The sequence below is a fragment of the Biomphalaria glabrata genome, chromosome 4 (genome assembly GCF_947242115.1).
Source record: "Biomphalaria glabrata chromosome 4, xgBioGlab47.1, whole genome shotgun sequence".
NCBI lineage: Eukaryota > Metazoa > Mollusca > Gastropoda > Planorbidae > Biomphalaria > Biomphalaria glabrata.
The window spans coordinates 34,103,551-34,131,233 of NC_074714.1; the positions used below are offsets into that span (position 1 = coordinate 34,103,551).

The 27,683-nt window shown below is 37.6% G+C and overlaps 2 protein-coding genes across 6 annotated transcripts in view; both read right to left on the reverse strand.

Moving 5' to 3' along the window:
• LOC129925952 (uncharacterized) overlaps positions 1–2,737 on the reverse strand; it is a 30,790-nt gene extending 28,053 nt beyond the window's left edge. Inside the window, exon 1 of the mRNA XM_056027556.1 lies at positions 2,689–2,737. Within this exon, the coding sequence (XP_055883531.1) occupies positions 2,689–2,737 (49 nt within the window). The remainder of the gene's footprint in view (positions 1–2,688) is intronic.
• A 1,922-nt stretch (positions 2,738–4,659) lies between these two features.
• Positions 4,660–27,683, reverse strand: part of LOC106072205 (RPII140-upstream gene protein-like) — a 33,160-nt gene continuing 10,136 nt past the window's right edge. For 3 of the 5 annotated variants that reach the window (XM_056026912.1, XM_056026911.1, XM_056026914.1), the window contains exons 2-8: positions 19,707–20,060; positions 18,937–19,102; positions 16,943–17,031; positions 11,776–11,843; positions 10,890–10,968; positions 9,776–9,877; positions 4,660–4,899 (exon numbers count right to left, since the gene is read on the reverse strand). In XM_056026912.1, the coding sequence (XP_055882887.1) occupies positions 4,815–4,899; positions 9,776–9,877; positions 10,890–10,968; positions 11,776–11,843; positions 16,943–17,031; positions 18,937–19,102; positions 19,707–20,035 (918 nt within the window). In that variant the 5' untranslated portion in view covers positions 20,036–20,060 and the 3' untranslated portion in view covers positions 4,660–4,814. Of the gene's footprint in view, positions 4,900–7,740; positions 7,805–9,775; positions 9,878–10,889; positions 10,969–11,775; positions 11,844–16,942; positions 17,032–18,936; positions 19,103–19,706; positions 20,061–27,124; positions 27,375–27,683 lie in introns of those variants that run through there. The other 2 variants (XM_056026915.1, XM_056026913.1) reach the window with 2 other exon arrangements.

Consider the following 27,683-nt stretch of genomic DNA (forward strand, 5'->3'; position numbering starts at 1 on the left):
CCAAGAAATATACCAACTATATGTAGACCTCCTCCATAGTGACACCCACCAAGAAATATACCAACTATATGTAGACCTCCTCCATAGTGACACCCACTAAGAAATATACCAACTATATGTAGACCTCCTCATAGTGACACCCACCAAGAAATATACCAACTATATGTAGACCTCCTCCATAGTGACATCCACCTAGAAATATACCAACTATATGAAAACATACTCCATAGTGCCGTCCACCAAGAAATATACCAACTATATGTAGACCTCCATAGTGACACCCACCAAGAAATATACCAACTCTATGTAGACCTCCAAAGTGACACCCACCAAGAAATATACCAACTATATGTAGACCTCCTCCAAAGTGACACCCACCTAGAAATATACCAACTATATGAAAACATACTCCATAGTGCCGTCCACCAAGAAATGTACCAACTATATGTAGACCTCCAAAGTGACACCCACCAAGAAATATACCAACTATTTGTAGACCTTCTCCAAAGTGACACCCACCAAGAAATATACCAACTATATGAAGACCTCCATAGTGACACCCACCAAGAAATATACCAACTATATGTAGACCTCCATAGTGACATCCACCAAAAAATATACCAACTATATGTAGACCTCCTCCAAAGTGACACCCACCAAGAAATATACCAACTATATGAAGACCTCCATAGTGACACCCACCAAGAAATATACCAACTATATGTAGACCTCCTCCAAAGTGACACCCACCAAGAAATATACCAACTCTATGAAGACCTCCAAAGTGACACCCACCAAGAAATATACCAACTATATGAAGACCTCCATAGTGACACCCACCAAGAAATATACCAACTATATGTAGACCTCCATAGTGACATCCACCAAGAAATATACCAACTATATGTAGACCTCCTCCAAAGTGACACCCACCAAGAAATATACCAACTATATGAAGACCTCCATAGTGACATCCACCAAGAAATATACCAACTATATGTAGACCTCCAAAGTGACATCCACCAAGAAATATACCAACTATATGTAGACCTCCTCCAAAGTGACACCCACCAAGAAATATACCAACTCTATGAAGACCTCCATAGTGACACCCACCAAGAAATATACCAACTATATGTAGACCTCCTCCAAAGTGACACCCACCTAGAAATATACCAACTATATGAAAACATACTCCATAGTGCCGTCCACCAAGAAATGTACCAACTATATGTAGACCTCCAAAGTGACACCCACCAAGAAATATACCAACTATTTGTAGACCTTCTCCAAAGTGACACCCACCAAGAAATATACCAACTATATGAAGACCTCCATAGTGACACCCACCAAGAAATATACCAACTATATGTAGACCTCCATAGTGACATCCACCAAGAAATATACCAACTATATGTAGACCTCCTCCAAAGTGACACCCACCAAGAAATATACCAACTATATGAAGACCTCCATAGTGACACCCACCAAGAAATATACCAACTATATGTAGACCTCCTCCAAAGTGACACCCACCAAGAAATATACCAACTATATGAAGACCTCCAAAGTGACACCCACCAAGAAATATACCAACTATATGAAGACCTCCATAGTGACACCCACCAAGAAATATACCAACTATATGTAGACCTCCATAGTGACATCCACCAAGAAATATACCAACTATATGTAGACCTCCTCCAAAGTGACACCCACCAAGAAATATACCAACTATATGAAGACCTCCATAGTGACATCCACCAAGAAATATACCAACTATATGTAGACCTCCAAAGTGACATCCACCAAGAAATATACCAACTATATGTAGACCTCCTCCAAAGTGACACCCACCAAGAAATATACCAACTCTATGAAGACCTCCATAGTGACACCCACCAAGAAATATACCAACTATATGTAGACCTCCTCCAAAGTGACACCCACCAAGAAATATACCAACTATATGTAGACCTCCTCCAAAGTGACACCCACCAAGAAATATACCAACTCTATGTAGACCTCCTCCATAGTGACATCCACCAAGAAAGAGACCATCTCTATGAAGACCCCCTCCATAGTGACGGAAATAAAAAGGAACAGATTACGTTAGGCAGGTCACCTCGAAAGAATGTCAGAGAATAGAGGAGCAAAGATTGTTCACCAACAAATACCAAAAAGCTGGAGTCCCAAGGTCAGAACTTGATGTGGCTTGATAATGTAGAGGCAGATCTACAACAGCTAAAAGTCCAGGCATGGAGACATAAAGCCCAAGGTAGATCAGAATAGAGAGATGTGCTAAAGCAGGCTATGGTCCTCCATTTTGTAGAGCCACTGGGATGGATAGTGGTATAAGCTGAATTAGTCAAGGACATTGAGTGTGACTTTTTTACTAATATTTCTAATTTAGAGTGGAAGACAAATTGCATGTTTTCATGGCAGCCATTGCAATGAGTTGTTTGCATATGCAATGTAAGTGCATGTTAAATCTTTTCAAACAAGCTTTCCAATTTCTCCAGGCAAGCAAAAGAAAACAGATTTAGTCATTTTCCTTTTTTGAAAGGTGAAATTATTTCTAGTGAAATGGTTAAAAGTACAAGACTTTTTTTTAGATTCCTTAATTATGGAATTTATAAAAGCAAACTCTAAAACGCCAAGAATTAGTTTTCAATACCATCAGCTCACCATTTAGTGCTGATACTGTTTCAGCTCCAAAGAATATAACTCCATGCATATTATGACCTGAAAGATGTTCCAGTCAGTTCTTTTACGGGAGCTTATTGGGTGCCAGTCACACTCAATATGTCCTTCAAGGACTATAAAAACTTCCTTGAGATTTTATATTCTTCTCATTGCCTTGCCAAGCCTTGCTAAGCCAATGGAAACAACGGAATATTTTGTTTTTAACTCTTTCAGTGCTAATTATTTTGATAGAAAAAAATGGGGTTTTTCATCATTTACTTGCTGAGAGTAATGCCGCACTGAAAGAGTTAAATCTTCAAGTACTTGTCGGAACTGCCTGTGGTTAACACTTTAAAAAAACTTTGCTGCTAAATTTTCACATCATTTGGGTAAACATACATTTGTGAACAAACATTTTTTTTTGGAAACTAAAAAAAGTGTAACCATAGGTTGATGTTGACTGACTGTAATTTGACAGCAGTCACAAGAATAACAACTAGTACACTAGCTCCACAGTTCCGGAACATTAGGAACGAGTGTAAACAGTTAAATAATTCACATTATGTACAACTGTACATTTGAGGTTAAAGGTTGTGATGTAAAAAGACAATAGCAAATTTTGTTTGAAAAATCACAAAATTGGTTTCAGAAATTGCTAACTCTTGTTGTAATTTCTCATTAAGGAGTATGAAAAAAAGAATGTATACAGTATAAATATGAATTAAAAGACATTATACACAGAGAGCCAAAGTATTTTTTAAAAAGTTGTAACACAAACACACATATATATATATATATATATGTGCGGCCCCCACCAATTCCCAAAATTTTTTATATGCGGCCCTCGATACGAAAAGGTTGCCCATCCCTGCTCTAGGCTAATCATTTACTGGTAAGCTCAGAAGCAAAAACCGAAAGACAAAATGTATTGAGTTGTTAAATATGTATTCTGAAATGAATGTTCATTTTGTTTGTATTGTATTGCATTATTAAATAAAGTTTTTCTTTTTTAAGGTAAAAAATTACTTAAAGTTTAAATTCTCAACAAGAACATCTTAATTATAGGTAGGATTGTTCATTGTTTAAAAAAAAAAATCATTTCTAGCCAGTAAAACTAAAATTAAATACAAAAATATGAATTGATGACCAAAGATTTGAGGTTTTGAATAGCACATGTATGTCATATGAGGCACAATAGTTGTCAATGTGCAGAGTCAAGCCAGAGTCAATGTGCAGAGTCAAGCCAGAGTCAATGTGCAGAGTCAAGCCAGAGTCAATGTGCAGAGTCAAGCCAGAGTCAATGTGCAGAGTCAAGCCAGAGTCAATGTGCAGAGTCAAGCCAGAGTCAATGTGCAGAGTCAAGCCAGAGTCAATGTCCAGAGTCAAGCCAGAGTCAATGTGCAGAGTCAAGCCAGAGTCAATGTGCAGAGTCAAGCCAGAGTCAATGTGCAGAGTCAAGCCAGAGTCAATGTCCAGAGTCAAGCCAGTCAACTTTGACTAAAATGGTTCCAATTTAATTTGGGATAACTTCAAAATATTAATAACTTGATACAACATTTTGAACTGTTTTTACTCACATGCTTTTTTATGCAAAATTTAAAGAATGTGGGTAGCTCTTGTAGGTAAATACAAAAATACATTATTTTATTATATCAGAAATAAAAATTAATTTATGTCCCAAGTAGTTTCAATGAAGAAACAGGTGGATAGAGTTTAGAAGCTTTAGTTGGTAATATTGCCCTCTAATATAGAATGTATTTTTAAATTGTGACTGGGTGGAGTTGGGAATCAGTACAAAATATTGACATTGTTCTTATTTTGTTTTAAGCCTATTACCTTTATTACATTGCAGCCCCACAACAACAAAAGTTCCATTGTTGACTGTCCTGGGCTATAATATTGATCTTTGAAATATCAACCTATTGTTCATGTCTTCTAGAACACCGTGCATCACTCTACAACACAGAAAACAAATCTCAATACAAACAATTTATTCAATATTTACACAGTACACATTATGTTAGTATTTCACATCAAGTCAGCTCTAGTCCTTGCTCTGATAGTTCACAAACACCAGGTCAGATTGCCCTATGTCTGAGGTACACTTGTAGTCAACAAGTCAGATTGTCCTATGTCTGAGGTACACTTGTAGTCAACAGAGTTTTCCTCACTATTTCAACTTTATTTTTAAATGCCTCCTCACCAGTTAAATATCTGGGGAAAAAAAAAGAAACAAATCTAAGTGGATTGAAAGCAGTCTCATTTTGAGAGATACAAAACCCAGATCTGATATAAATAACTTAGAAAATATACCAATTAGCATATGCTCATCAAAAATAACTATTATCTCAGTACAAGTGAACTGAAGCCAAAGAACAACAGTAGCAGTCCTAGTTTCATTACAACACAAATAAATGCAATGAACAAGTCAACAACTTTTAACAGTGCAAGTTTTTTTTCTAAACTCCTAAAAATAGTAATTTTTTTCTCATTATGCAGGAATTTTTTTTTCACACAATTTTTATCACATAAGCCTATTTATAAATGTCATACTGTTTTTTCTTAAACTTATATAAATTTTGTTGGAAATCGAATGTACTATAAGATAATTTTTACTTCAGTGTTATAAATTGTCACAGGGAAAAAAACATTAGGTAATATCAGAGATGAAAAAAAAAATTGATTTCTTATAAAAATTGACTTAGCCAAAAAAAAAAGAATATCCCAACATTATTATTGTATTAAATATTAAAATATATCCAATTACATACAGAAAAGACATAACACTGTCAAACTTGATAAATATAATATTTAGACTTTTAATGATCCTTTTACTAGCTGGGGAGATGCCCCTATTTGTTTTAGTAGATCTAAGGGGGTTCTAAATGTAGATCTATTTCACTATCAGACTTGCTTGAATCTGAAGGCTTATTGCTTTCAGAGCTTCCAGGAAAACTTTCTAAATCACTCATGTAACTATTATTCATATCTAAAAAGATATTTAGAGCCTGATCAGCAGTAAAGCGTCAAGAAGCCCTAAAACCAGACAAAGGGAAACAAATGAAAAAGTCACTAGTCAAAAAAAAATATTTAGAATAATAAAAACAGCTTAGATCCAGAATGTTTCAGAAGGAAAAATTTTTTTTAAAATTGTGCTCTAGCATTCCCATAATTCATTCAAGTGATTAAAATGTGGATTAGAAAGAAAAAGGAGTAAACAGGAAAAAGGTGATCCGATGCTGGTAGCGTCATTGTGGCTTGAGGGACTGAACGCTGAAATAAAGCATGAGGTTTGAACTTTTTTTTTTCAAAAACTCAATAATAACCAACCAAAAGTAGCTCTTTCAAAGTATATACCAACAGACCTGGATTAGTAGTAGATCATAAAATTACACAGTCAGATAAAAGCAGTAGCCAATACAAAACCCAAAAGAAAAATCTTACTCTGGAATAAATGTAACCTAACACAACTACACCAAGCTGCATTAAACTTTCAACAAACATTCTTATTAGAAAAAGACATTAACCAACCAGTCGATGACCTCTGGAATTTCATTAAAAACCATCTTCAAAGCATTATAGAAAATCATATACCAACTAAATACACATCAAACAAAATAAATAAATGCTGGTTTAATAATAGACTAAAGAAGCTTTGTAAACAGAAGGAAAACCTATATAGAAAATTTAAAGAAACTAATGCAGAAAGAGTTTACAAAAAGTATATAAAAATTAAACACTTAACCCAAAAAGTAAGCAGACAGCTGCAGAGTGAATACATAAACAATGTAATATCTAAAGATAACAACAAAAACCTATGGTCATACATTAAGTCTAAGAAAATGGAAACAACAGGCATAGCGCCATTAAAAGATGAACATAACATAATACATAATGATAATGAAACTAAAGCAAACATCCTAAACAAATACTTTGCATCAGCATTCTCAACCCCAGGAGACAAAGACATATTACTGAATTTAAACCAAGTAGAAGATATAGTAGTACAAGAAAATGGAATTCAAAAACTATTGGCCAACACCAAACCAAATAAAGCGTCTGGACCTGATGGTATTCCAGCTAGATTACTCAAAGAACTAAGCAATGAGCTAGCCCCAGTGTTCAAAATACTCTTTCAGGCTTCACTTAACCAGGGCAGAGTACCAAAGGACTGGAAAGAAGCTAATGTCACCCCCCTATTTAAAAAAGGAGAAAAATCTGACCCAGGAAACTACAGACCAGTATCACTTACCAGCATCACATGTAAAATCCTAGAACACATAATATATAGCAACATCATAAACCACTTAGACAAACGTAATGTCCTCACACCATACCAACATTGCTTTAGGAAATATAGTTCATGTGAAACACAACTAATAGGACTAATTGATGATTTTTCAAAAGGTTTAGATAATAGTGAACAAATAGATGCTATCTTACTAGATTTTTCTAAGGCTTTTGACAAAGTTCACCACCATAGTTTGCTTAAAAAATTAAAATATTTCGGCATTAATGGTCCACTGCATTTCTGATAGGGAGAGAACAAACTGTAATAATAAATGGCTCTAAATCAACACCGATAACAGTAAACTCAGGTGTACCTCAAGGAACAGTTGTGGGTCCACTACTATTTTTAATTTACATAAATGATTTACCAAATTGCATTACTTCAGGAACAAAAGTCAGATTATTTGCAGACGATTGCATAATATATAGAACAATAAAAACAACACAAGACACAGATATTTTACAAAGAGAATTAGATGAATTACAGAAATGGGAATCAAATTGGAGCATGTCTTTCCACCCAGAAAAATGTCAGTTGTTAAGAGTAACAAAAAAACTAAAACAAATTAATTCCACTTATCTTATTCATGGCAAACCAATAACACAGACTAAAAACGCAAAATACCTAGGTGTTATAATAAATGAAAAACTGTCATGGAATCCACATATAGATGAAACTACAAAAAAATCAAACAAAGCATTAGGATTTATTAAAAGAAATTTCTATAAATCAAATAAGAACATAAAACTAAAATGTTATTTAACCTTGGTTAGAATAGAATATGCATCCTCCGTTTGGGACCCCACAACTCAAGAAAACATTAAGAAACTGGAACAGACACAAAATAAAGCAGTGAGATTCATAACAAACGAATATTCACATTTGACTAGAGTAACACCTTTAGTAAAATCACTAAATTTAGAAAGCCTTCAGGACAGAAGGCTCAAAAGTAAAGTAGCAATCATACATAAAACACTGAACCATAATCTTCAAATACAAAAACAAAATTTAATAAAATACTCTGAAAGACACAAAGATAAAGGCACATTCCTCGTCCCATATGCTAGGACAAATTTGTACAAATACTCCTTCTTCCCTAGTGCTATTAGAGCATGGAATGGGTTGCCTGAGCTAGCCAGGAAAACCAGTGACTTGGCAGAATTTAAGTCATTGGTTAATATGCATGACTAAATGCATGACGCGTAGGACGTAATCATCTTCTTTTTTGAAGTAACGTCTGTATTATATAAGATAAGATAAGAAGACTAGTCTAGAGTCTAGAGCAAGATCTAGATCTAGGACTAGACTCTATTAGTCAAAACTCTAGATTCAAGATCTAAGACTAAGTACCTAGCCCTAGAACTCGAGATATAGGCCTAGATCTAGACGTCTAGACTAGTTTTAGACTTTATCTTCATCTTATGATGTCAAAAGATATAATTTAGTCTTATATTTTAACAATTTTGTATATGTAATATAGATCTAGATCTAGTTAAAAGACCAGCATCAGATCTACTCTAGATTTTGATAGATGCGCAATATGCCACATTTTGTTGATATTAGCAACGAATAAAGCCAATATGTGGTAACTTTCTATACATTTATAACACTTATAATTATTAATTAAACATGATGAAACAGTTTTTTTATGAACTGTAAATCCTCCTCTTTAAGGTGTATCAATTACTTTTACATAATAGTTTATAAAAAATTGGGTTTACTTTTGAAGACATGACCCCTTAGAAACAAAAAATACTGACAGATTTGTTACACATTAACATTTCATTAACGTAGCGATATCATTTTTTTTAAATTTAGAATAAAAGAACACGAAATAACAATAAATATATAATGTTTAAAATCTTATTCACTCATCTCAAACATTTTTCTTACAAATTATTCATTGTAAATTTAATAAAAAGCATTTTTCTATAACGACTCGTATTGCTAAGGAGCATTTTCACTCATTCTAGCAGACTACGCACACTGGCGAAATCGCTATTTTATGCGTCTTATTCAGTTAAAAATGGATAGCATGTCAACGCTTGCTTTTAAAATAAAATTTACACACTCTTAAAGAAAAATGGAAAAGCTTTTCAATGGTGACATTTACTAAACAAGTACCTGTCTTTATCATAAAGCAATTCAAACTTTTTTTTTTGATTTTTAAAATTTATTTAAATAAAAACAATGTTAATCAATTAGTTATTGGTACCATTGTAAAGCTCGTTCATTTTTCTATAAAATACACGTTTTAAAGAAATATTCATTTGTTCACTTACGCCCCATTTTACGAATAAACAAACAAGGTATAAAATGATTACAGCCGTTAGCACGATTATTCGGTGCGGTGATGTTACGCTTAAGGGATATTTTTTCTATATTTTTTAAACGAAAAAATGTTGTATATATTCTTAAAGGGCTTAATATAACCTTTCCAAAGGTACCATTTTTACTGCAATTGGATATTTATACTTTAAGATATTGTAGGGTGAAAAACACATATAACTTTAAAAATGTTAAGAAATTTTAAAAAAAGCGTGATTTTTGCTTTGGTGGTGGGTCCCTAGAAACATTGATCTAGTTACATCAAATTGTAACAATAAAGAAACACAAGAAATTTGTCCTACAAAGTCAATATTCAACTTATAGGCAATCAATGAAGCTGAAGGCACACACCTTCACAAAAGTCATTAATTTTCTTATAACAGAGACACCTTCACAAAAGTCATTAATTTTCTTATAACAGAGACACTCTAATTACTCTACAGAGATCTATTGTGTAATTTATTGACAAACCTTTCTACTTCAATTTTGGAAATAATTTCCTGCAGATGGAGCTGATCCTGTGTCTTATTAAATGCACTAAATACAACCCATGCAAAGCATCCTGCTATAGAACTGTGAACATAACAGAAAGAAAAAATAAATAAAATAACTTACATATCTTTATTTTTTTAAATATTTTTTAAATGAAGAAGTAAGTCAATATTTTTTATAGTTCAGTTTCAATGTCATAAATCTAAACAAAATATTTTCAAAATATATTTTTCAAAAATTAAATAGCAAGAAAAAATTGGTTTTAAAAACAACAACATTATGAGTGTCAGACGTGACACTTTATTCTCACAATGTCAGAAGCTTCTAATGTAAACTAGGAAAGCAAACTCTTTTCCCATCATATATATATGTCCCAACTTGTGCTAGGCTCAACAAGTTTCTTGTATGTGTCCAGAGTTTATATATGGTATGTACTTTGGACTGTCATCATGATGGTTTCAATCCTGCCATCTACTTATCTTATCTTATATAATACAGACAGTACTACAAAAAAAAAGAAGATGCTGTCCTTCAGTAAGTTTGGGGTAGGATGTCATCTAAATTTCTGAAGGAATGTCTGAAACTTATCAATAAATAAATTGAGGAAAAAAAATAATTGAAAAAACAAAACAACTGTCAAGGACAAAGAATATTAAAGAGATTCTGTACATTTGTACCTAAATTCTGTATTACTATATTCAAGTCACTATTTCAGTTGAATGTGTGCAAAGTTGATTAAACCTCATAGTTAGAAGACATAGCCTTTATTCCAGTTGTTTCTACTAGAACCAGTGTTTGCCAACAGGATGAAATCCAAGTAATATAAACTTTTATGTCACATGACAATGGACAAGTTTGTAACCTCTTTGTACATGGTAATCCCCTCAAGAACTAGCATGATATAAACATGTTTTTGCTAACATTGAGAATAAGATAAATATTGTAAAGAAATATAATATGGTATGGTGACAAATATGCAAATTTTAATTATGAATGAATACTAATGCTAATGCATAAAAAGATATTCTTTACACATAACAAAATTAAATAATCCCCAAACTGATGTTGAATATAGAATGAAGCCTCAACCTACCCTAAGCTGGCTCCTATGATTGTGCCAGATACAAGACCTTTCAAGCCCATATTGATACGATACAAACCTCCAGTTATACCTGCAAAAAAAGATAATGCTGAATGTATAAAACCACAAGTCTCAGGTGAACCATGACACTTTGAAGAAAATGTATTTGTTTCTATTCTATTACCAAGTGTCTAAGTTGATCAAGGTGAAATAAAGGCAAACAAATAGTCACATAGTCTGAATTACAGTCAGCAAGAACAAAAAGTTAAAAGCTAATACTTTTGTGACAAAGAATAGTAATATGCATGATAAGAAGAATAACAACTCATGTCAAATAACAAGTTTAAACTGTCAATAACGTGATTTTCAATATTACAAATGTGTGAAACACATTCAATATAAAATAAACCAAACATGCAAGTGACTTCTTTTGATCCTGGCTAGTGCACACATAACAACATGTGGACCCATTAGGTTAGAAAATGTTACACTCTTGCTTTATCTTTTTGAAAACAGAAAAAAAGAGACTCCATAAACATTTTGTGACTATGTAACAAATGTTTGAATATGTCCACCCAGAGCTAGACAGAGAGATTCTGGTAGCAGTCTTAATATTTATCAGTTGGACTTCCATTACACTCTCAAATCTTTACTGTCTGATTTTAATTCCTTTCTTGATGTTTATAAACAAGTTTATGCATGGAATATGATCCACTTATTGTCCCATTCACACACACACAAAATTCCTTAATAGTGGTTCAAAGATTTATTAACAATATAAACAGCAGTTGAGTTGAATGCATGACAGTAGAAGAGTTGAATGCATGACAGCAGAAGAGTTGGATGCATGACAGCAGTAGAGTTAAAGGCATGACATTGAGAAAAAAAAGCAACTTACCAGCAGCCACTGTATATTCTATCACAGAAGTTTTATTTCTATAGACAGCTATTAATTGAGAAATCATTCTAGATTTTCAAGGAAAAAAAATCAACATATTTTTGTTATTAACTAAGCATAAAAAAATAATTAAAATTTAATGACGAAGCCCTTTCAAAGTATTTAGAAGTAAAAGAAAAGAACACTGATGGCTTAGTAGAAAAGCATTTCTTTTCTGGGTGCCATTCAAGTCATGATAGTTGAATAGATATCAAAATATAAAAAGAACTAGAACAAAATATGATCTACTTATTGTGAGCTTCAAGTTTTATCTTAAACCTCTTAAGACGGAGACTTTTAGCATGTCTTGTGCCTAAAAGACAGAGCACTATTTCCAGCCTTAACACTTCTCTTACAAAAAAACTAATAACAATTAAACTAATTACTTTACATACATAAAACTATATATATATATATATATATTATTGAACAGAAATGAATGAACTAATACAATCTGAAAGAGTCGAACTAAAATATTTACATTTATTTAAATTAGCTCATCTAATTTGCATAATTTGTGAACAATTTTTTTTTTTAAACAGAAAAGAATAACAAAAATTATGAATTTTTAAGAGGTTTTAGGCTTGAATAAGTCTTAACACTTGTGTTTGGGGAAACAAGGCCCATGGAGACCCTTCAGACACTTCTGGCACATAGTTCTACTTCTTTTCCTCCCCCCAGGTATTTTTCTGAGCAGTCTTTTTCACCATTGTTGGGAATGGGGCATATCCTAGCTCCTGTGGCAGCTTCAGGGCCATTTTTCTTGCTTATGTGTTCTTGGACAAAGGCTTCAATGACAGAAGTATTAAAATCATATCTGTTAATAACTTTGCCGGTTGCATGCTCCTTGCACAAAATGTAGGCGCTGAGCAGCATACATGACAGAATGTTGAACGTTACTTTCTTCCAGTATTTGAATGGTCCTTCTCTCATCTAAATAAAAATAAAGCATCATGTCAGTCTGATCCACTCCACCCATGTGCTTATTATAATCTAAAACTGTCACTGGTGTGTTGAAAGTTACTTTCTTCCAGTATTTGATGGTCCTTCTCTCATCTAAATAAAAATAAAGCATCATGTCAGTCTGATCCACTCCACCCATGTGCTTATTATAATCTAAAACTGTCACTGGTATGTCTGTGGTGCATCTCCTCCTTGTGGTAAACCTCTTCTTCGAACTGGAACATCCCTCGTTTCAGCTTTATGTCTTGTAGACAAGAGCAGTACACAGTTTTTCTGAGATTTTTTTTTCTGTAAATGCTGTTGCCAGTTTCTCCCCTTGCCTGTATGTTATGATTTCACTAGGTTTCATTTTAGCTTTTAGACCTTGAGGGAGTTCCTATCTGTTGCGCCGAACAGGTCCTGTTAAATGGGTACGTTGGTCAGCCAATTCACGGATAAGTGGCATACTTGTAAAAAAATTGTCCACAAAAAGGTGGTATCCCCTCCTCAAATATGAGCCCAATCTCAGCAATCGCATGACAACTTTGTGGGCTAGTCCTCTTTTATTGTTTGCCTGATAATTGATGGTATCTCGCTTTCCCTTATAGACAAGAAAATCCAAGGAGATAGGCTGTCACTGAATCGCAAAGCATATTAAGATTTATTCCCCATTTATGGTGATGTTTATTAGGGAGATACTGAATCATCTGAGTCTTGCCTTTAGTACCTATCAGACTTTCATCAATGCATATCTCTCTATGGGGTTTGTAGTTGTGACAGGTTGGGGAAGGTGATGTGTGTCTGGCGCGTTTAATGTCTAGGGGATGATTATTTTTAAAGCTATCACACAACAACCCGTCAGCATATAAATCGGGAGCAGGCACGCAACGAAACAAGCAATAAAAGAAAGATACAAAGTTAAAAATGAAGAATATTTATTTACATAAATATTTACGTAAAAGAATAAAAAGGGGGAGGGTTTGCATCTATCTCTAATTGATACTAATTTTGATCATCACTCTTGCACTTAATAAGAGAGTATGTCACTTTGTCTTCTGAACTTAGCTGGTTGTCCTGTCGTGTCGCAGCTTGTTGTGTCCTGGCTTGAGGTTCTTCAGCTGGAGGTGGCGCTCTAGCGGATCCGATAGCCGGTGATTCAGTTCTTGTGGAGTCTCAATCCAAAGTTCTGATATCTGTAGTGGGCACAGTAGGGCGGGTGGTCGGCTACCGTGGGCACAAGGTTACTGAGGGCAGAGCTGATCTGCCGTGAGCAGCGTAATGAGCAGGATATGTCCAGTGAGTTGCAGAGGGTTGGCGTAGCTATGACGTCTCGCACAGATCTGGGTCTATAGGGACGTCGCACCTAATAAGTTGACAGGTGGGCTGTCGAATAGGCGGGCAAGGCCGATAGCGCCAAGTAGTAGAGATGAGTAGATCCACGTTGGCAGTAGATGATACTCAATAGCAAATAGACAAGTGATCCGATAAATCGGCAAGTGCAGTGCTGAATAGCACTAAGCACACAGGCAGACACCTGAGGGAGGCTGCGGATACATAAAGAAAAGTTAGGACATGTCTCTCATGCATCTTATTGATGCCCTCGACTGAGGTGCATTCGTCAGATTGGTGATATTGCTTTAGAGCACAATGGGGAGATGATGGAATCGGAAAATAGATGTCTGATAGTAGCAATATAAAAATGTACATAAAAAGGGGAAATAATAATCTCAAATAAACAACACAAGTTGGAAGAGAAAAAAAAAAGGGGGGGAATGGGTGGTGGTCAGCAACCATGACGGTTTGTTTACATACGACTGTCAGCCGAGAACAATGGAGCGTGCTTGAATAGAGAGGGTGTTCATTCAAGGGGCGCAACTCTCATCAAAGTAGAATGACTACAGGGGAGATAACTCATATATCTTCTCTAAGTGCAGTATTAGTGCACTAGCAAAATTATCAAGGCGGTCAGCCGAGATAGAGGAAATAAAATAAGATGTACAAATAAATACATGGTTGCATCAACGATCAATTGAGCAACGTAGCATTAATAGATTAATGCAATACATAAATAAATACATAGGACATGTTTATGTTTTCTACTTACGCCAGTGAGAAATACACAATGCACTAATTAAATATAAATGAAATAATAAAATACGCATGATAAAATCCAGTGAGAAATATACACAAAAGTAATTAAGTGGAACTTGTGATTAAGTTCGGCTTACCACCAGGTATTCCTCTAGGAGTAAGAATAAATGATATAGTCCAGACTCGATTGCTCCGATAGAATGAGAAATGAGAGAGTCTGGCTTGATTTAATTTACCTTATATATAGGCCTGGAAAAGACGGGCGGAAACAGGAAATGTCCTAGGCTAAGAATTATCCTACACGTGGGTGAATTTGACTTGAGGTGGGAGTCGCACCTTGGAAAGGTCAATGGGCGTGTTGGTTCGCGTTATCTCCTAGATCAAAGAGAGATGTGGGAGAAGGTGGGTGACTTCAACTGCGCCCGTCAGACATACGGCCGGTAGGATCAAAGAGACTGTGTTTATCTTTACCCCGGTCAAGGGAAGATAAATGAAAGGACGCCAAGGTGGCGGACCAAGTCTAGCTCGAAGAGGTAAAAGTGGGCTGGTGAAGAAAGTGGGGATAGGACGGGGAAATAACTAAAATAAAATAAATAAATAATGAATAATAATAATTAATGCTGTGATAAATTTGAGTGACCCTGACAGCAAGCTTTTGACTTGTCACAGTAGTAATGCCTTGAAACTTGGTTAGCATGTTCAACGAGAGGGTCAAACCGTGCACATAGGTCGTAGCCGTCCTGTCCTGGTCTAGGCAAGTGTGTTCTGTCCACCACATGAAAAAATTTCAGGATGAGCTCAAACCTATCCCTACTCATGACCTGGGGAAACCAGGATGTTATTTGAGAGCTAGATGTACTCCAGTAGGATTTGATGGTTGGCTTTCTTATCAGGCCCATATTGAGAATCATGCAAATAAACGCCTTCATTTTGGCCACAGTGACAGCCACCCATTTATGATACAGGGATCTTCTTTTAAGTTGTGTGTTGGAAAGAAAGTTGGCAGCATATTTATTTGTCTCCCTAACAAACATCTGAACTAAATTTAACACTTTCTCTCATAATTGACGATACCATCGTTGATTTGACCTATTAAATTAAATTAGATAGATTGGCTGAGTCGTCTTAAGAAGGTTAATAAACTTTATTTTCTGTTGATAAGTGAGCACTGAGTATTTACTATGATAAGTGAGCACTGAGTATATACAAGGAATTTACAGGAATTAATTATTTGTTACGGAAATAGGGGGAGTTTTGACGTAGTGACAATGACATAGAAGTAAACAAGGAGAGAGTTTTAGAGACAGAACAAAATATAAGTTGACATAAACAGAAATACTTTCAAGACAACATGGAAATAAGTAGAATTTTATAAACGTTAGTTGACATTTGATGGCTCCTTTTATTGTTATTAAACTTGTTTGATATACAGTATATTCAGTTGACTTTATCGATTGTTTGGCCTTTCGTCTGTGTTTTGAATTACTTTGACATTAGTCACAGCGGAAAAGATCAATAAAAACAAGAAAAAAATAGAAATAAACATAATATTTTGAAAAATGCATTGCATTCCAAATGAAGAACATGTGCAGTATTTCATGGGGCTATGCAGATATGGCTGTGACTTCTGTCATGATGACACAGACTAAGTTGTTGAGTATTAAACTGTTACCAATGATAAGCCTGGATGATGCAAAGACACATTAAACCTCAACAGCTTTATTGTCCATAAATAGGCCTATCAAAATGTGTAGGTTACAATCCAGCCGTCATATCCACTTAAAGCACTGCACTCTTTCTAAATAATCAACCGAAAGACACTGTCTCATTATAAAAATAGCTGAATACATGGACAAGTCATTAAGGGAATCACTGACATAGCACCAATAATTTTCCCCATTATTAAAAACAAAATACCAATGTCTACTGATATTATTTTTCAGTTGTAACAAAACATAGATGAAAATACCCAGAACTCTCTGAATGATAATCAACAGCAGAATATAAATAAAAAAAGTGATTTGAATTATATTTAAAAAGAAGAGAGAAAAAAATTATTGGAAAGTTTGTTACTTCCCCTTTTCAACCAACTTACAACAAAAATGCAGAAAAACTTGTGACTTTCACAGAAAAAATGGCCCCAGCTTTGCAGGCTCTCAGTGACACTTGGTCTTGCATTAATCTCTGCATGGAGTACAGAAACAAAAACAAAATTATTGGACAGGGAACTTGAATGTACAATTCTAAATGCAAATAAATCAAGGACTTGCTTAAGAAAAAATAATACAAAAATAAAGAATACATTTTCTGATATACTTGTCCAGGGTTTGGCAAATATTTATATCTGGCAAGAAAAAGGGACAACATTGGAATTTATTAAACAATTAGATTAATTGTGAGTTGATGTTTAAAATTAAGGCTGAGGGATTTTCTTTTAAAGTGGAACACACAAGTCATAAAGTCTTACACAAGCAGTTATTGTATCATCATCAAACTCCATTTCAGTGTGGATTATTATATTCAAAATCCACTCATGCAAAAACCCTGAACAGAAACCCAGTTTTTGTGTGTAACTCACATATGTCACTATACAGATCAAGAAATAGGCACATATTTAACTAAACTATATTTTTGTTTAAATTTATTTTTAAAAAGCATTATGAATATTTTAAAAATTCTGACAATATCCAAATACTTAATAGAAAACATATCAAAGAAATAAAAAATGTGTGTTTTTAACTTTTAAATTCATTATTATACTAGCAGAACACACCAGCTATGCCCATTGCTTTGTTTCCAGACTTTATTATGGCTTGAACACCTTCTTTTTTTTTTTTCTAAATTTAAATAAACGGATCTCATTTTTACCATTAACCTAACTTACTTTTGTAGCCAGTGAATTAGTGTAACTCTTACAATATAATTTTATGTCCCTCTCTCTCTTTCCTGAACACCCCCCCCTCTCTTTTTTTCAAAAATTCAATGGGTCAAGTAGTAACGATCAACTGAACACACTTTTTTTTAGCTCGTGAATAAGTGTAACTGTTATCATGAAATTTCAGGGCCCGCTCTCTCTTTTTCACTCTCTGGAACACATTTTTTTTTTACCTGTGCATCCTAATAAACTTTGACTTAATTTGGAAACTCTGCTTAATAATGCACCCCGACACATACACGCTCACATATTTTGGGCCTGTTAATTTTAGTAGCACTTTGACTTATCCGCGTTCCCCTTCCCCTTCCCCAAAACAACAAAAAGTTGGTCCTTCTTACACATTCCTATTCCTCTTTCTACATTATCTCGGTATTTTGTTCTCTAAATAAAAAGCAATATCAATTCAGTTTTAATTGTAATTGTTTATTTGACCCCATTTGAATGTAGCGAAATAACAATAGATTTATCCTTTCAATGCAATTAGAATGAAATGTTGTTTTTTTTTGACAAAGTACCATTACTTGCTCACTCTCTCTTTCTCAAAAAAAATAAAACAAATAGGATCATTAATATTAATAGGATTGGTTTGCTTTTATTTAGACCACTTCTAAAAGGAAGTGGAAATGATATAAAAATAAATAGATTTAGGGAAAAAGAAAAAAAAATTGATTTAGGGAAAAAGAAAAAAAAATTGATTTAAAAACAAGAAATTTTTGTGATTTTTTTTTTATGCTTTCTATATAGACTGCAGCCGTTTGGAGAAATATAGAAAATAAAAATATATAGGTTTGAAAGAGCTTGTTCCTTTTGAAAGAAATTTCTGAGAGCACTATTGTTGTGAAAGGATATTGGTGAGTGTCTGTGTATGTCATGGTAAAGTGAGGTTAGGAATGCAAAAGGACATTAGAGCGGCTTGGTCTATTGGTGTAGGATGTGATTATAATTACTATAAAATAAAGCTCTTCCAGATTGTTACTTAGATGTTTTGTGGTTCATTACAATTAGGAAGTCATCACAACTACACTTGTGTCCTTTAGTGACTTGAACTTTCATCTCAAAGAAAACATGTCTTAACCTGAATACAAATTCCTATTATGTAAATCTTCAATATTTTGATTTGAAATAAAAAAACTGTTTTTTTTTAGTCAACATACCATTGCTTGTATGCGAGTTCTAAAAACTGTTGCTCTGTTTTCCCTTATAAAATCATCTTTGGCTAGCTTCCACTCTGGAACATACTTCATAAAGAAACTGACACAAAATATTTGGATAATTGTAAACTTCAACATACGAAGCTGTTCTGACTCCTCACCTTTATGACTGGTAAAAAACAAAGAAACATAAACAAGAATTTTAAATCTAACCATGACATATAGAGTGCATCAAAAATGTTATCAGGATACATTTGATTTTATAAATAAAAACATAGTGGGCTATAAGGTATTGGACAAAGAAGTGTAATGTTCAAGAAATTTTAATTTCATAACAGTTTAAAGAAATTTTAATTCAAATAATTAGTGGGGTGTGATGATCGAGTGCTTAGCTTCTAAACCAAGGGGCCTCCAGTTCAAATTCTGATGAAGAACGGGATCTCAAATTTCCAGATTTTTATGAATCGGCTAAGTGGTAAAGTGCATAGCTTCCGAATCAGGAGTCCCATGTTTGAATTCTGGGATAGGGATCTTTTAGGGCGCCTCTGATTCCACCCAGCTTTAATGGTTACCTGACATTAGTTGAAGAAATTTAAAGGATGTTGGTCGTTGTGCGGCCACATGACACCCTCATTAACCATGAGCCACAGAAAAAGATGACCTTTACATTACCTTCCCTATAAGGGGAACTTTTACTTTTTTTTTTTTTTACTAACTCCTTAAAATGCTTTCAATGTTTAGCAAGAGAAAAAAAAATGGTCAAATGAACTTACTTTTTACTAAAAAGCATATTAATTCTATCCATTCCTGATTCTTTTTCTATGTACTCTCTGGCTATTCTCTCTAGCACTAGTGTGGGAATTGTTACATTATTTACAGGAACAGTTTCATCTGGTTTGTCAACTTCCTCTGCAGCATATAGTTTTGAAAACATAGCACTTTTAACAAATGCTAGAAATGTAGAATGTCTTTTATTGTGACATTCTGTGTTGGGATAGACCCTATTATTACATAGTTGATAAAGGTGATAAGGAAATACACAGTTCTCGTAATATTTTGTTCTGCACCAAGGAATCTTAAATGTTTTTGTGTCTGTCTCCATTACACTGCTCGCTGGATTTTATGAACTGTAAAACAGAAAAATGTACATCCTTATTATCCAAACAATAGGAAATTGATAACACCTTATACTGATTTGGTTTGATTTGATTTTTGATTTGAGGCACATCGGCACAATTTAGGCCATGTCGTGCCTGCAGTCCCCTAAGGATCCCTCTCTCTCTAAACAACAAGGGCCAGATTCTATACAGTCATATCATTAAAATCAAGGTCTATTCACACTTAAAATAGTAAAGGTAGTAAAAATTTAAATATTTGGTTGATTTGATTTGATTTGTTGATTTGAGGCACATCGGCACAATTTAGGCCATGTCGTGCCTGCAGTCCCTCAAGGACCACTCTCTCTCTAAACAACAAGGGCCAGATTCTATACAGTAATATAATTAAAATCAAGGTCTATTCACAGTTAAAATAGTAAAGGTAGTAAAAATTTAAATATTTGGTAAAAATCTAATGTAAATAGTGCATGTTCACAAATTCAGAAATCAGATCTTCGTAGATAGCCCCACTTCCCGAATAAAGCCCAGTACCTTCCCAGGGTCGACATTATTAAATAGTGTTTTTAGATTAGTGGCTCTAAAATGTTTCGCCCTGACATCCTGGTATCTGGGGCAATCAACGAGGATATGTTCCACGGTGAGGCGAGAGTCACAGTACTGGCAAAGTGGGGGCTCCTCTCTCTTCAGTACAAAAGAGTGCGTGATGTAGGTGTGGCCAATCCTAAGTCTGGACATGGTTGTGCTACCACGCCTTGTCAGACCCTTAGGTGTGGGCCGCCACCTGACATCCGCCACAATCTGCCTGAGTTTACTGTGAGTCTCAGCCTCCCATCGGTTCTGCCACTCTCGATAGGTGGCAGAGGCAATACTTTGTCTCAGGTCCGAGTAGGGAATTTGGGTTCCTGACACCGCATGATTTAGGGCTCTCTTTGCTTCTCTGTCTGCGGCTTCGATTTGATTTTTGATTTGATTTTGTTGATTTGAGGCACATCGGCACAATTTAGGCCATGTCGTGCCTGCAGTCCCTTAAGGACTACTCTCTCTCTAAACAACAAGGGCCAGATTCTATACAGTCATATAATTAAAATTAAGGTCTATTCACAGTTAAAATAGTAAAGGTAGTAAAAATTTAAATATTTGGTAAAAATCTAATGTAAATAGTGCATGTTCACAAATTCAGAAATCAGATCTTCGTAGATAGCCCCACTTCCCGCATAAAGCCCAGTACCTTCCCAGGGTCGACATTATTAAATAGTGTTTTTAGATTAGTGGCTCTAAAATGTTTCGCCCTGACATCCTGGTATCTGGGGCAATCAACGAGGATATGTTCCACGGTGAGGCGAGAGTCACAGTACTCGCAAAGTGGGGGCTCCTCTCTCTTCAGTACAAAAGAGTGCATGATGTAGGTGTGGCCAATCCTAAGTCTGGACATGGTTGTGCTACCACGCCTTGTCAGACCCTTAGATGTGGGCAGCCACCTGACATCCGCCACAATCTGCCTGAGTTTACTGTGAGTCTCAGCCTCCCATCGATTCTGCCACTCTCGATAGGTGGCAGAGGCAATACTTTGTCTCAGGTCCGAGTAGGGAATTTGGGTTCCTGACACAGCATGATTTAGGGCTCTCTTTGCTTCTCTGTCTGCGGCTTCGTTTCCCTCAATGCCAACATGGGAGGGGACCCAGATGAAGGTGACATCCCTACGGTCGGCTGTTATTTGGTCCAACAGCTTCAGGCTCTTATGTACCAATGGGATGTCAGTCTTCATCCGCCCCAAAGCTTGCAATGCAGATTTGGAGTCGGAGCAGATTATAAATTTACTCCTTTCTGATGCTTTTACGGCCATAAGTGCAAGCAACATTGCGTGCAATTCGGCCGTAAAGATGGAGCAGCCATCGGGGAGTCTACGGGAGATTGTTTTGTTCCGAAAGGAGCAGGCACACGCGACCTTTCCCTCCATTTTGGATCCGTCTGTGTAGATGGTGCCACAATCTCCGTAGCTCTCCTGCAGTTCCCTAAAGTGGACTTGTAGTATGCTTGGGTCTGTATTTTCTTTTTTGAAATTAAGGAGGGATAAATTTAATTTGGGTTTATTCATTAGCCAAGGAGGATTCTGAGGGGTTTCTATTTTAGAGATTTGGTCAATGGGTGGGGTTAAATTTTGGATGGGTTCTCTCATTCGAAGGCCCAACGGTTGTATGACGTTAGGCCTTCGATTGTATAATTCTACCTCTGTGGGGTTAAATATGGAGTCAAAAGCAGGGTTCGTGGGGTTGGATTTTAGCTTGACTATATACTGCATTGCAAGCTTTTTCATTCTTATATCCATGGGGAGTTCTCCAGCCTCCACATGGAAACTTGGGATAGGTGATGTACGAAACGCGCCGAGACAGAGACGCAGGGCAGCATTTTGTATTGGTTCCAGTATTTTTAGGTACGACTTCCTTGCTGCTCCATATATTATGGATCCGTAGTCTAGCTTGGATCGAATTAGACTCCGATAGAGCAGCAGCAAGGTATCTCTGTCAGCTCCCCAGTCCGTATCGCTGAGTACTCTTAGTATGTTTAATGACTTTTGGCATTTCTTCTTAAGTTCCTTAATGTGGGGGAGAAAATTAAATTTGGAATCTAAGGTGAGGCCTAAAAATTTTGTAGTTTTCACGACAGGGATCTTCTTTTTGTGTATAAATAGTTCAGGGTCTGGGTGGAGCCCCCTTAGATTACAAAAATGCATACTAACTGTTTTGGAGTCAGAGAATTTGAAACCATTATAGTTTGCCCAACCCTGAATTTTGTTTAAACATAACTGTAATTTCCTTTCTAAGGTGTTCATGTTTTTCCCATAAGTAAGAATGACAAAGTCATCAACATACAAAGAGCACTCTATGCCAGGAGACAGCGCATTTATGATGCTATTTATTTTAATGTTGAACAGGGTGACTGACAGAATGCTGCCCTGGGGTACACCCATTTCCTGGTCATGAGTGTCAGAAGCGGAGTTGCCCACTCGGACCTGAAATTTTCGATCTTTCAGGAATTCCTCCACAAAACGGGGGAGGTGTCCCTTAAGCCCCATAAGCGCCAGGTCACGTAGAATGCCATGTTTCCACCAGGTTGTGTCATAGGCCTTTTCTATATCGAAGAATACAGCTACTAGATGTTCTCTTCTGAGTAATGCATTTCTAATATAAGCTTCCAGCCTTACCAGGTGGTCAGTTGTCCGCCCCTGCCGGAATCCGCACTGGTAGTTTGAGATCACTTTATTCCTTTCCAGGTACCAGACCAGCCTACTGTTAATCATTCTTTCCATGGTTTTGCAGATGCAGCTTGTTAGTGCTATTGGTCGATAGTTAGCTGGGTCAGAGCCGTCTCTTCCCGGTTTAGGTATCGGTATAACTGTGGCTTTCCTCCAGCTGTTTGGGAAAGCGCCTGTTTGCCACACACAGTTATAGACCCCTAGTAGGACTGCCAATGAGGGTTCGGGAAGGTGCTTGAGGAACTGGTAATGGATTTCGTCTTCTCCAGGCGCTGTGTCATGTGACTTGTCCAGTGATTCCCTCAGTTCCTCAAGCGAGAACGGTTTGTTGTAGTCTTCATTGTTCTCTGACCTGAAATCAATGGGGTGTCTTTCCTCCCTGGTTTTGACTTTTTGGAACTCTGGCGTGTAGTGTGCAGTGGATGATTTTTCTGCTATTGAGGATGCAAGGCAGTCAGCTATTTCTCTGGGGGACGTGACAGTTCGTCCTTGGTTTTTCAAATGCCCTATTGCATTTGATTCTTTCCCTTTGATTCGCCTTACTGCCTTCCAAACCGCTCTAGCAGAAGTTTTGGCATCCAGACTGCCGACAAAACTTCTCCAGGAATTCCTTTTGGCTGACCGTATGGTTTGTCTAGCCTTTGCTCTAGCTATCCTGAATAGCTTTAGGTTTTCCTGGGAAGGATTCTTTATAAATGCAGCCAGTCGTTTTTTCCTATCACCAATAGCACTTTTGCAAGCTGTATCAAACCATGGTTTGCTAGGCCGTTTTGGATTTGCAGAGGTTAGGGGTACAACTTTCCTGGCTATACTTAGTAGCTTGCTAGCAAAGGTATCAGCTGGGTTCTGTTCATGGAGGATATTTTCTGTGATATCCTCAGAGCATCTTTTTTGGAATTGTTCCCAATCGGCCTTATTCAGTTTCCACCGCTGAGGTCGTCCCAATGAAGGGAGATTGTTAGTAATGATGATTGGGAAGTGATCACTTCCCCGTAGATCATTGCTAACTGACCATTTAAAATCGTCCAGAAGTCCGGGGACGCATACGGTGAGGTCAATGCATGTGAATGATCCAGTTCCTGGGTGCAAGTAGGTCGGTGATGCATCATTAAGTATGCATAAATCATGTTGGAGGAAGATATCCTCCAGCATACGACCTCTTGTGTCGGTATTGTTGGATCCCCACATGGTGTTATGGGCATTGAAATCCCCAAGGATTAAATAAGGCCATGGGAGTTGTTTCAATAGGTCCTCCATGTCTGTTCGGTTTAATGGAGCGCCTGGTGGTAGATACAGGCTGCAGCAAGTGATAACCTTGTGAAGGGTTATCCTAGCTGCTACGGCCTGTAGTGTGGTCTGTAGTTCTACCCTCTCATGGGGGATGCTATCCTTCACAAGGATACAGACTCCACCTGATGCTCTCTCTGCATCCTCAACATTCTTGGTGTAAGCACGGTAGCTTCGGAAGCTGATGCAATCTTTTAGAAATGTTTCCTGTAAGCAGACAGCTACAGGAGTCTCAGAGTCCATCAGTAGCTGCATTTCCTCGTAATTGGCCTTGAGGCCTCTACAATTCCACTGTACAATTCTGGAATCCATGGCTTATTCTAGATGACCTACTTGGAGCTATTTGGCCTTGGGAGGCCCCCGGAGGGGTTTCCCTTTATTCCAGTGACCTTGGTATTTTTATTCTTGGGTTTGGATGGAGAGGAGGACAACCCCCTTTTGGGGGAAGTCTTTCTCTCTGGAGAGGGGAGATCCCTCTGGTTAGAGCGGAGGTTATTTCCTCCTCTCTCACCTCGGGCATCCTCTACGCTTTGATTTCTCCCCTTAGGGAGTTGGTCAACCTCTAACTCAGTAGAGGTTGGGGTGTCTGGCTGGGTTCTCTGAGGAGAACCTGTGTCAGACATGATGTCTCCGGGTTCTCCCGGAGTATTGGTTTTGACATGCTGCTCAGTCTCCATGCTCTCATCAGCGAGCACAGAGAACCTGTTCTTTAGCATGACAACAGGGCTTTCTTGTTTCTTCAGAGGTGTGTTCTTTGGCGGTGTTTTCTTCTGAGTTGGGGGAGGAGGAGGGGGTGGTGGGGTCAATGTGTCCGTCTGTGTGGCTATGGATCTTCCTTTCTTAGCAACAGCCTGGGCGTAGGTCTTTGTCAAGCCGAATTGGCCCTTGGGTAGGGCCAGTACAGCCGATTTCGCCTGGCTAAAGGTACATCCGTTTCTTGCCTTGTACTCCTGCACGGCAACCTCCTGTTTCCACACAGGGCAGTCCTTGGAGTAGGCTGAGTGGCCAGCTTGACAGTTAGGGCATTTGAACTGGGCTGTGCAGCCCTTGACCTCATGACCCTCTCCAGCACATCTGGCACACACAGTGTTCCTCTTACAGACTGCCGCGCCGTGTCCATAACCCTGGCACTTGAAGCACCTCATGGGGTTAGGTATGTAGGGCCTCACTGGAACTCGTAGGTATCCTGCCTTCACATACTCTGGCGGTGTCCTAGTTCCGAATGTGAGGATAATAGTGGCGGTTTTGACCTCCTCACCCTCCCTGCGCCTGGTAATGCGCCGGGCATGGGTGACTCCTTCAATGCCCTCCACTATTTCCTTCTCGGAACATTCCAGTAGGTCCCTAGAGCTGATTACACCTCTGCTGGTGTTCAGACTCTTGTGTGGCATGACTTCCACTTGGAGATCACAGAGTCTTCTGCATCTTAAAAGCCCATCAGAGTGTGTCTTGCTGTCTACTTCTACAAGGAGTTCCATTGTTTTGTGTAGCTTAGACACACTCTTGGGCTCTCCCACTACTGACTTGAGTCCCTTATAGATAATAAAAGGGCTCAACTTGGTCAGGCTTTTTCCCTCCTCTGTGCATCTAACCACCAGAAATGATGGCCAGGTGGCACAGCTTTTTGGGACCTCCTCTTTTTTATCGTCAATTCGTCGTTTCTTGCCCAGACATAGGTCTGGGGCAAGTAGTTTTGTGTGTGTTTTTTTGTCCATATATATTTTGGTTAATTCGGCACCTGTGCTCCCCACCCGCCATCGAGTCCAACAAGGGGACGGGCCATTAGGATGTCCAGAATGAGCCCGCCAGGGCTACACAGGTGCTATACTCAGTCAGCTGCTACATCGGACATGTGTCCGATACAGCAGCTCCCTGATTGACCCTCCAGCCACCGCCCTCCAGCATAGGTCGACGACCTATGCTGGTAGCTCGGCATGACCAGCCGGTTGACCCAGAGCGGGCCATCTGGGTCTCAGGTCTAGGGGAACTTGGAGCCAAAGTATTGTGTTGTTGTGGTTTATCCTCAGATAGCCACCACTCAAACACCAGGATCTCTTTATCCCCCCTTACCCGTCGCAGTCCACGGCAAACGGACTGGTCTAGGACGTAGTGAGAATTTAAAGTTAAGGAGACAGTGTGATGATCAATGAAGGCAGACTTAGGAAAAGAGGAGGCAGACACAATGATAGAAAAGAAGTAGGGCACTTTTGAGCTCCAAAAGTGCTAAGGAAAGAGGAGCGCAGTTTAACGTCATGTCTCGGGACGACATATTTTCAAGCTATTACATCAACTCTCAATTAAATAGATAAGAAAAGAGCTTCAGAACCGAGGTTTAAAACCCATCGGTAGCAGAGAAACGCTCACGGCTCGTCTCCGGCAAGCCTTGATTGAGAAAGAAGAAGATCTAGAAACCTTCCAATTTGAAATTGAACCAGGGAATGTTGAGTTGCCTCACTTAAGTTATTGCAATTGGTGTACTTCTAGCCACATGAGTCAGAGTGACTTGAACCATTGTGAATTAATATAGCGAAACCTGTGCAGTGGTGGATGAACATTACAAGGGTGCTCCATGGGCATGGAAAAGGTCAGCTGACTCAAAGTCTTAGAACAACAACCCTGGAATCTACAGTGATCGCCACAACCTCCATTTGTGTTAAGTGGCTGGCAACTGTCCTCCACTACTCTCCATGTGTCAGCTGGTTTGCATCAGCGACTATCGTCATGAGGTTGAAGCAGCAACCATGATATCGTCTCAAGCGTAAACGACGGCCGCGGGAAACTGTGCAGATGGCTTCGTGGGCAATAGGCACCCTACCGTCTGTGGTTCCCACCGATCGACTTCCACCTGAACTGTCAAATCTCCACTGCACTGTTTCTTTTCGGGACAAAAAGCATTGCATCAGCGACTATCGTCATGAGGTTGAAGCAGCAACCATGATATCGTCTCAAGCGTAAACGACGGCCGCGGGAAACTGTGCAGATGGCTTCGTGGGCAATAGGCACCCTACCGTCTGTGGTTCCCACCGATCGACTTCCACCTGAACTGTCAAATCTCCACTGCACTGTTTCTTTTCGGGACAAAAAGCTCTAAG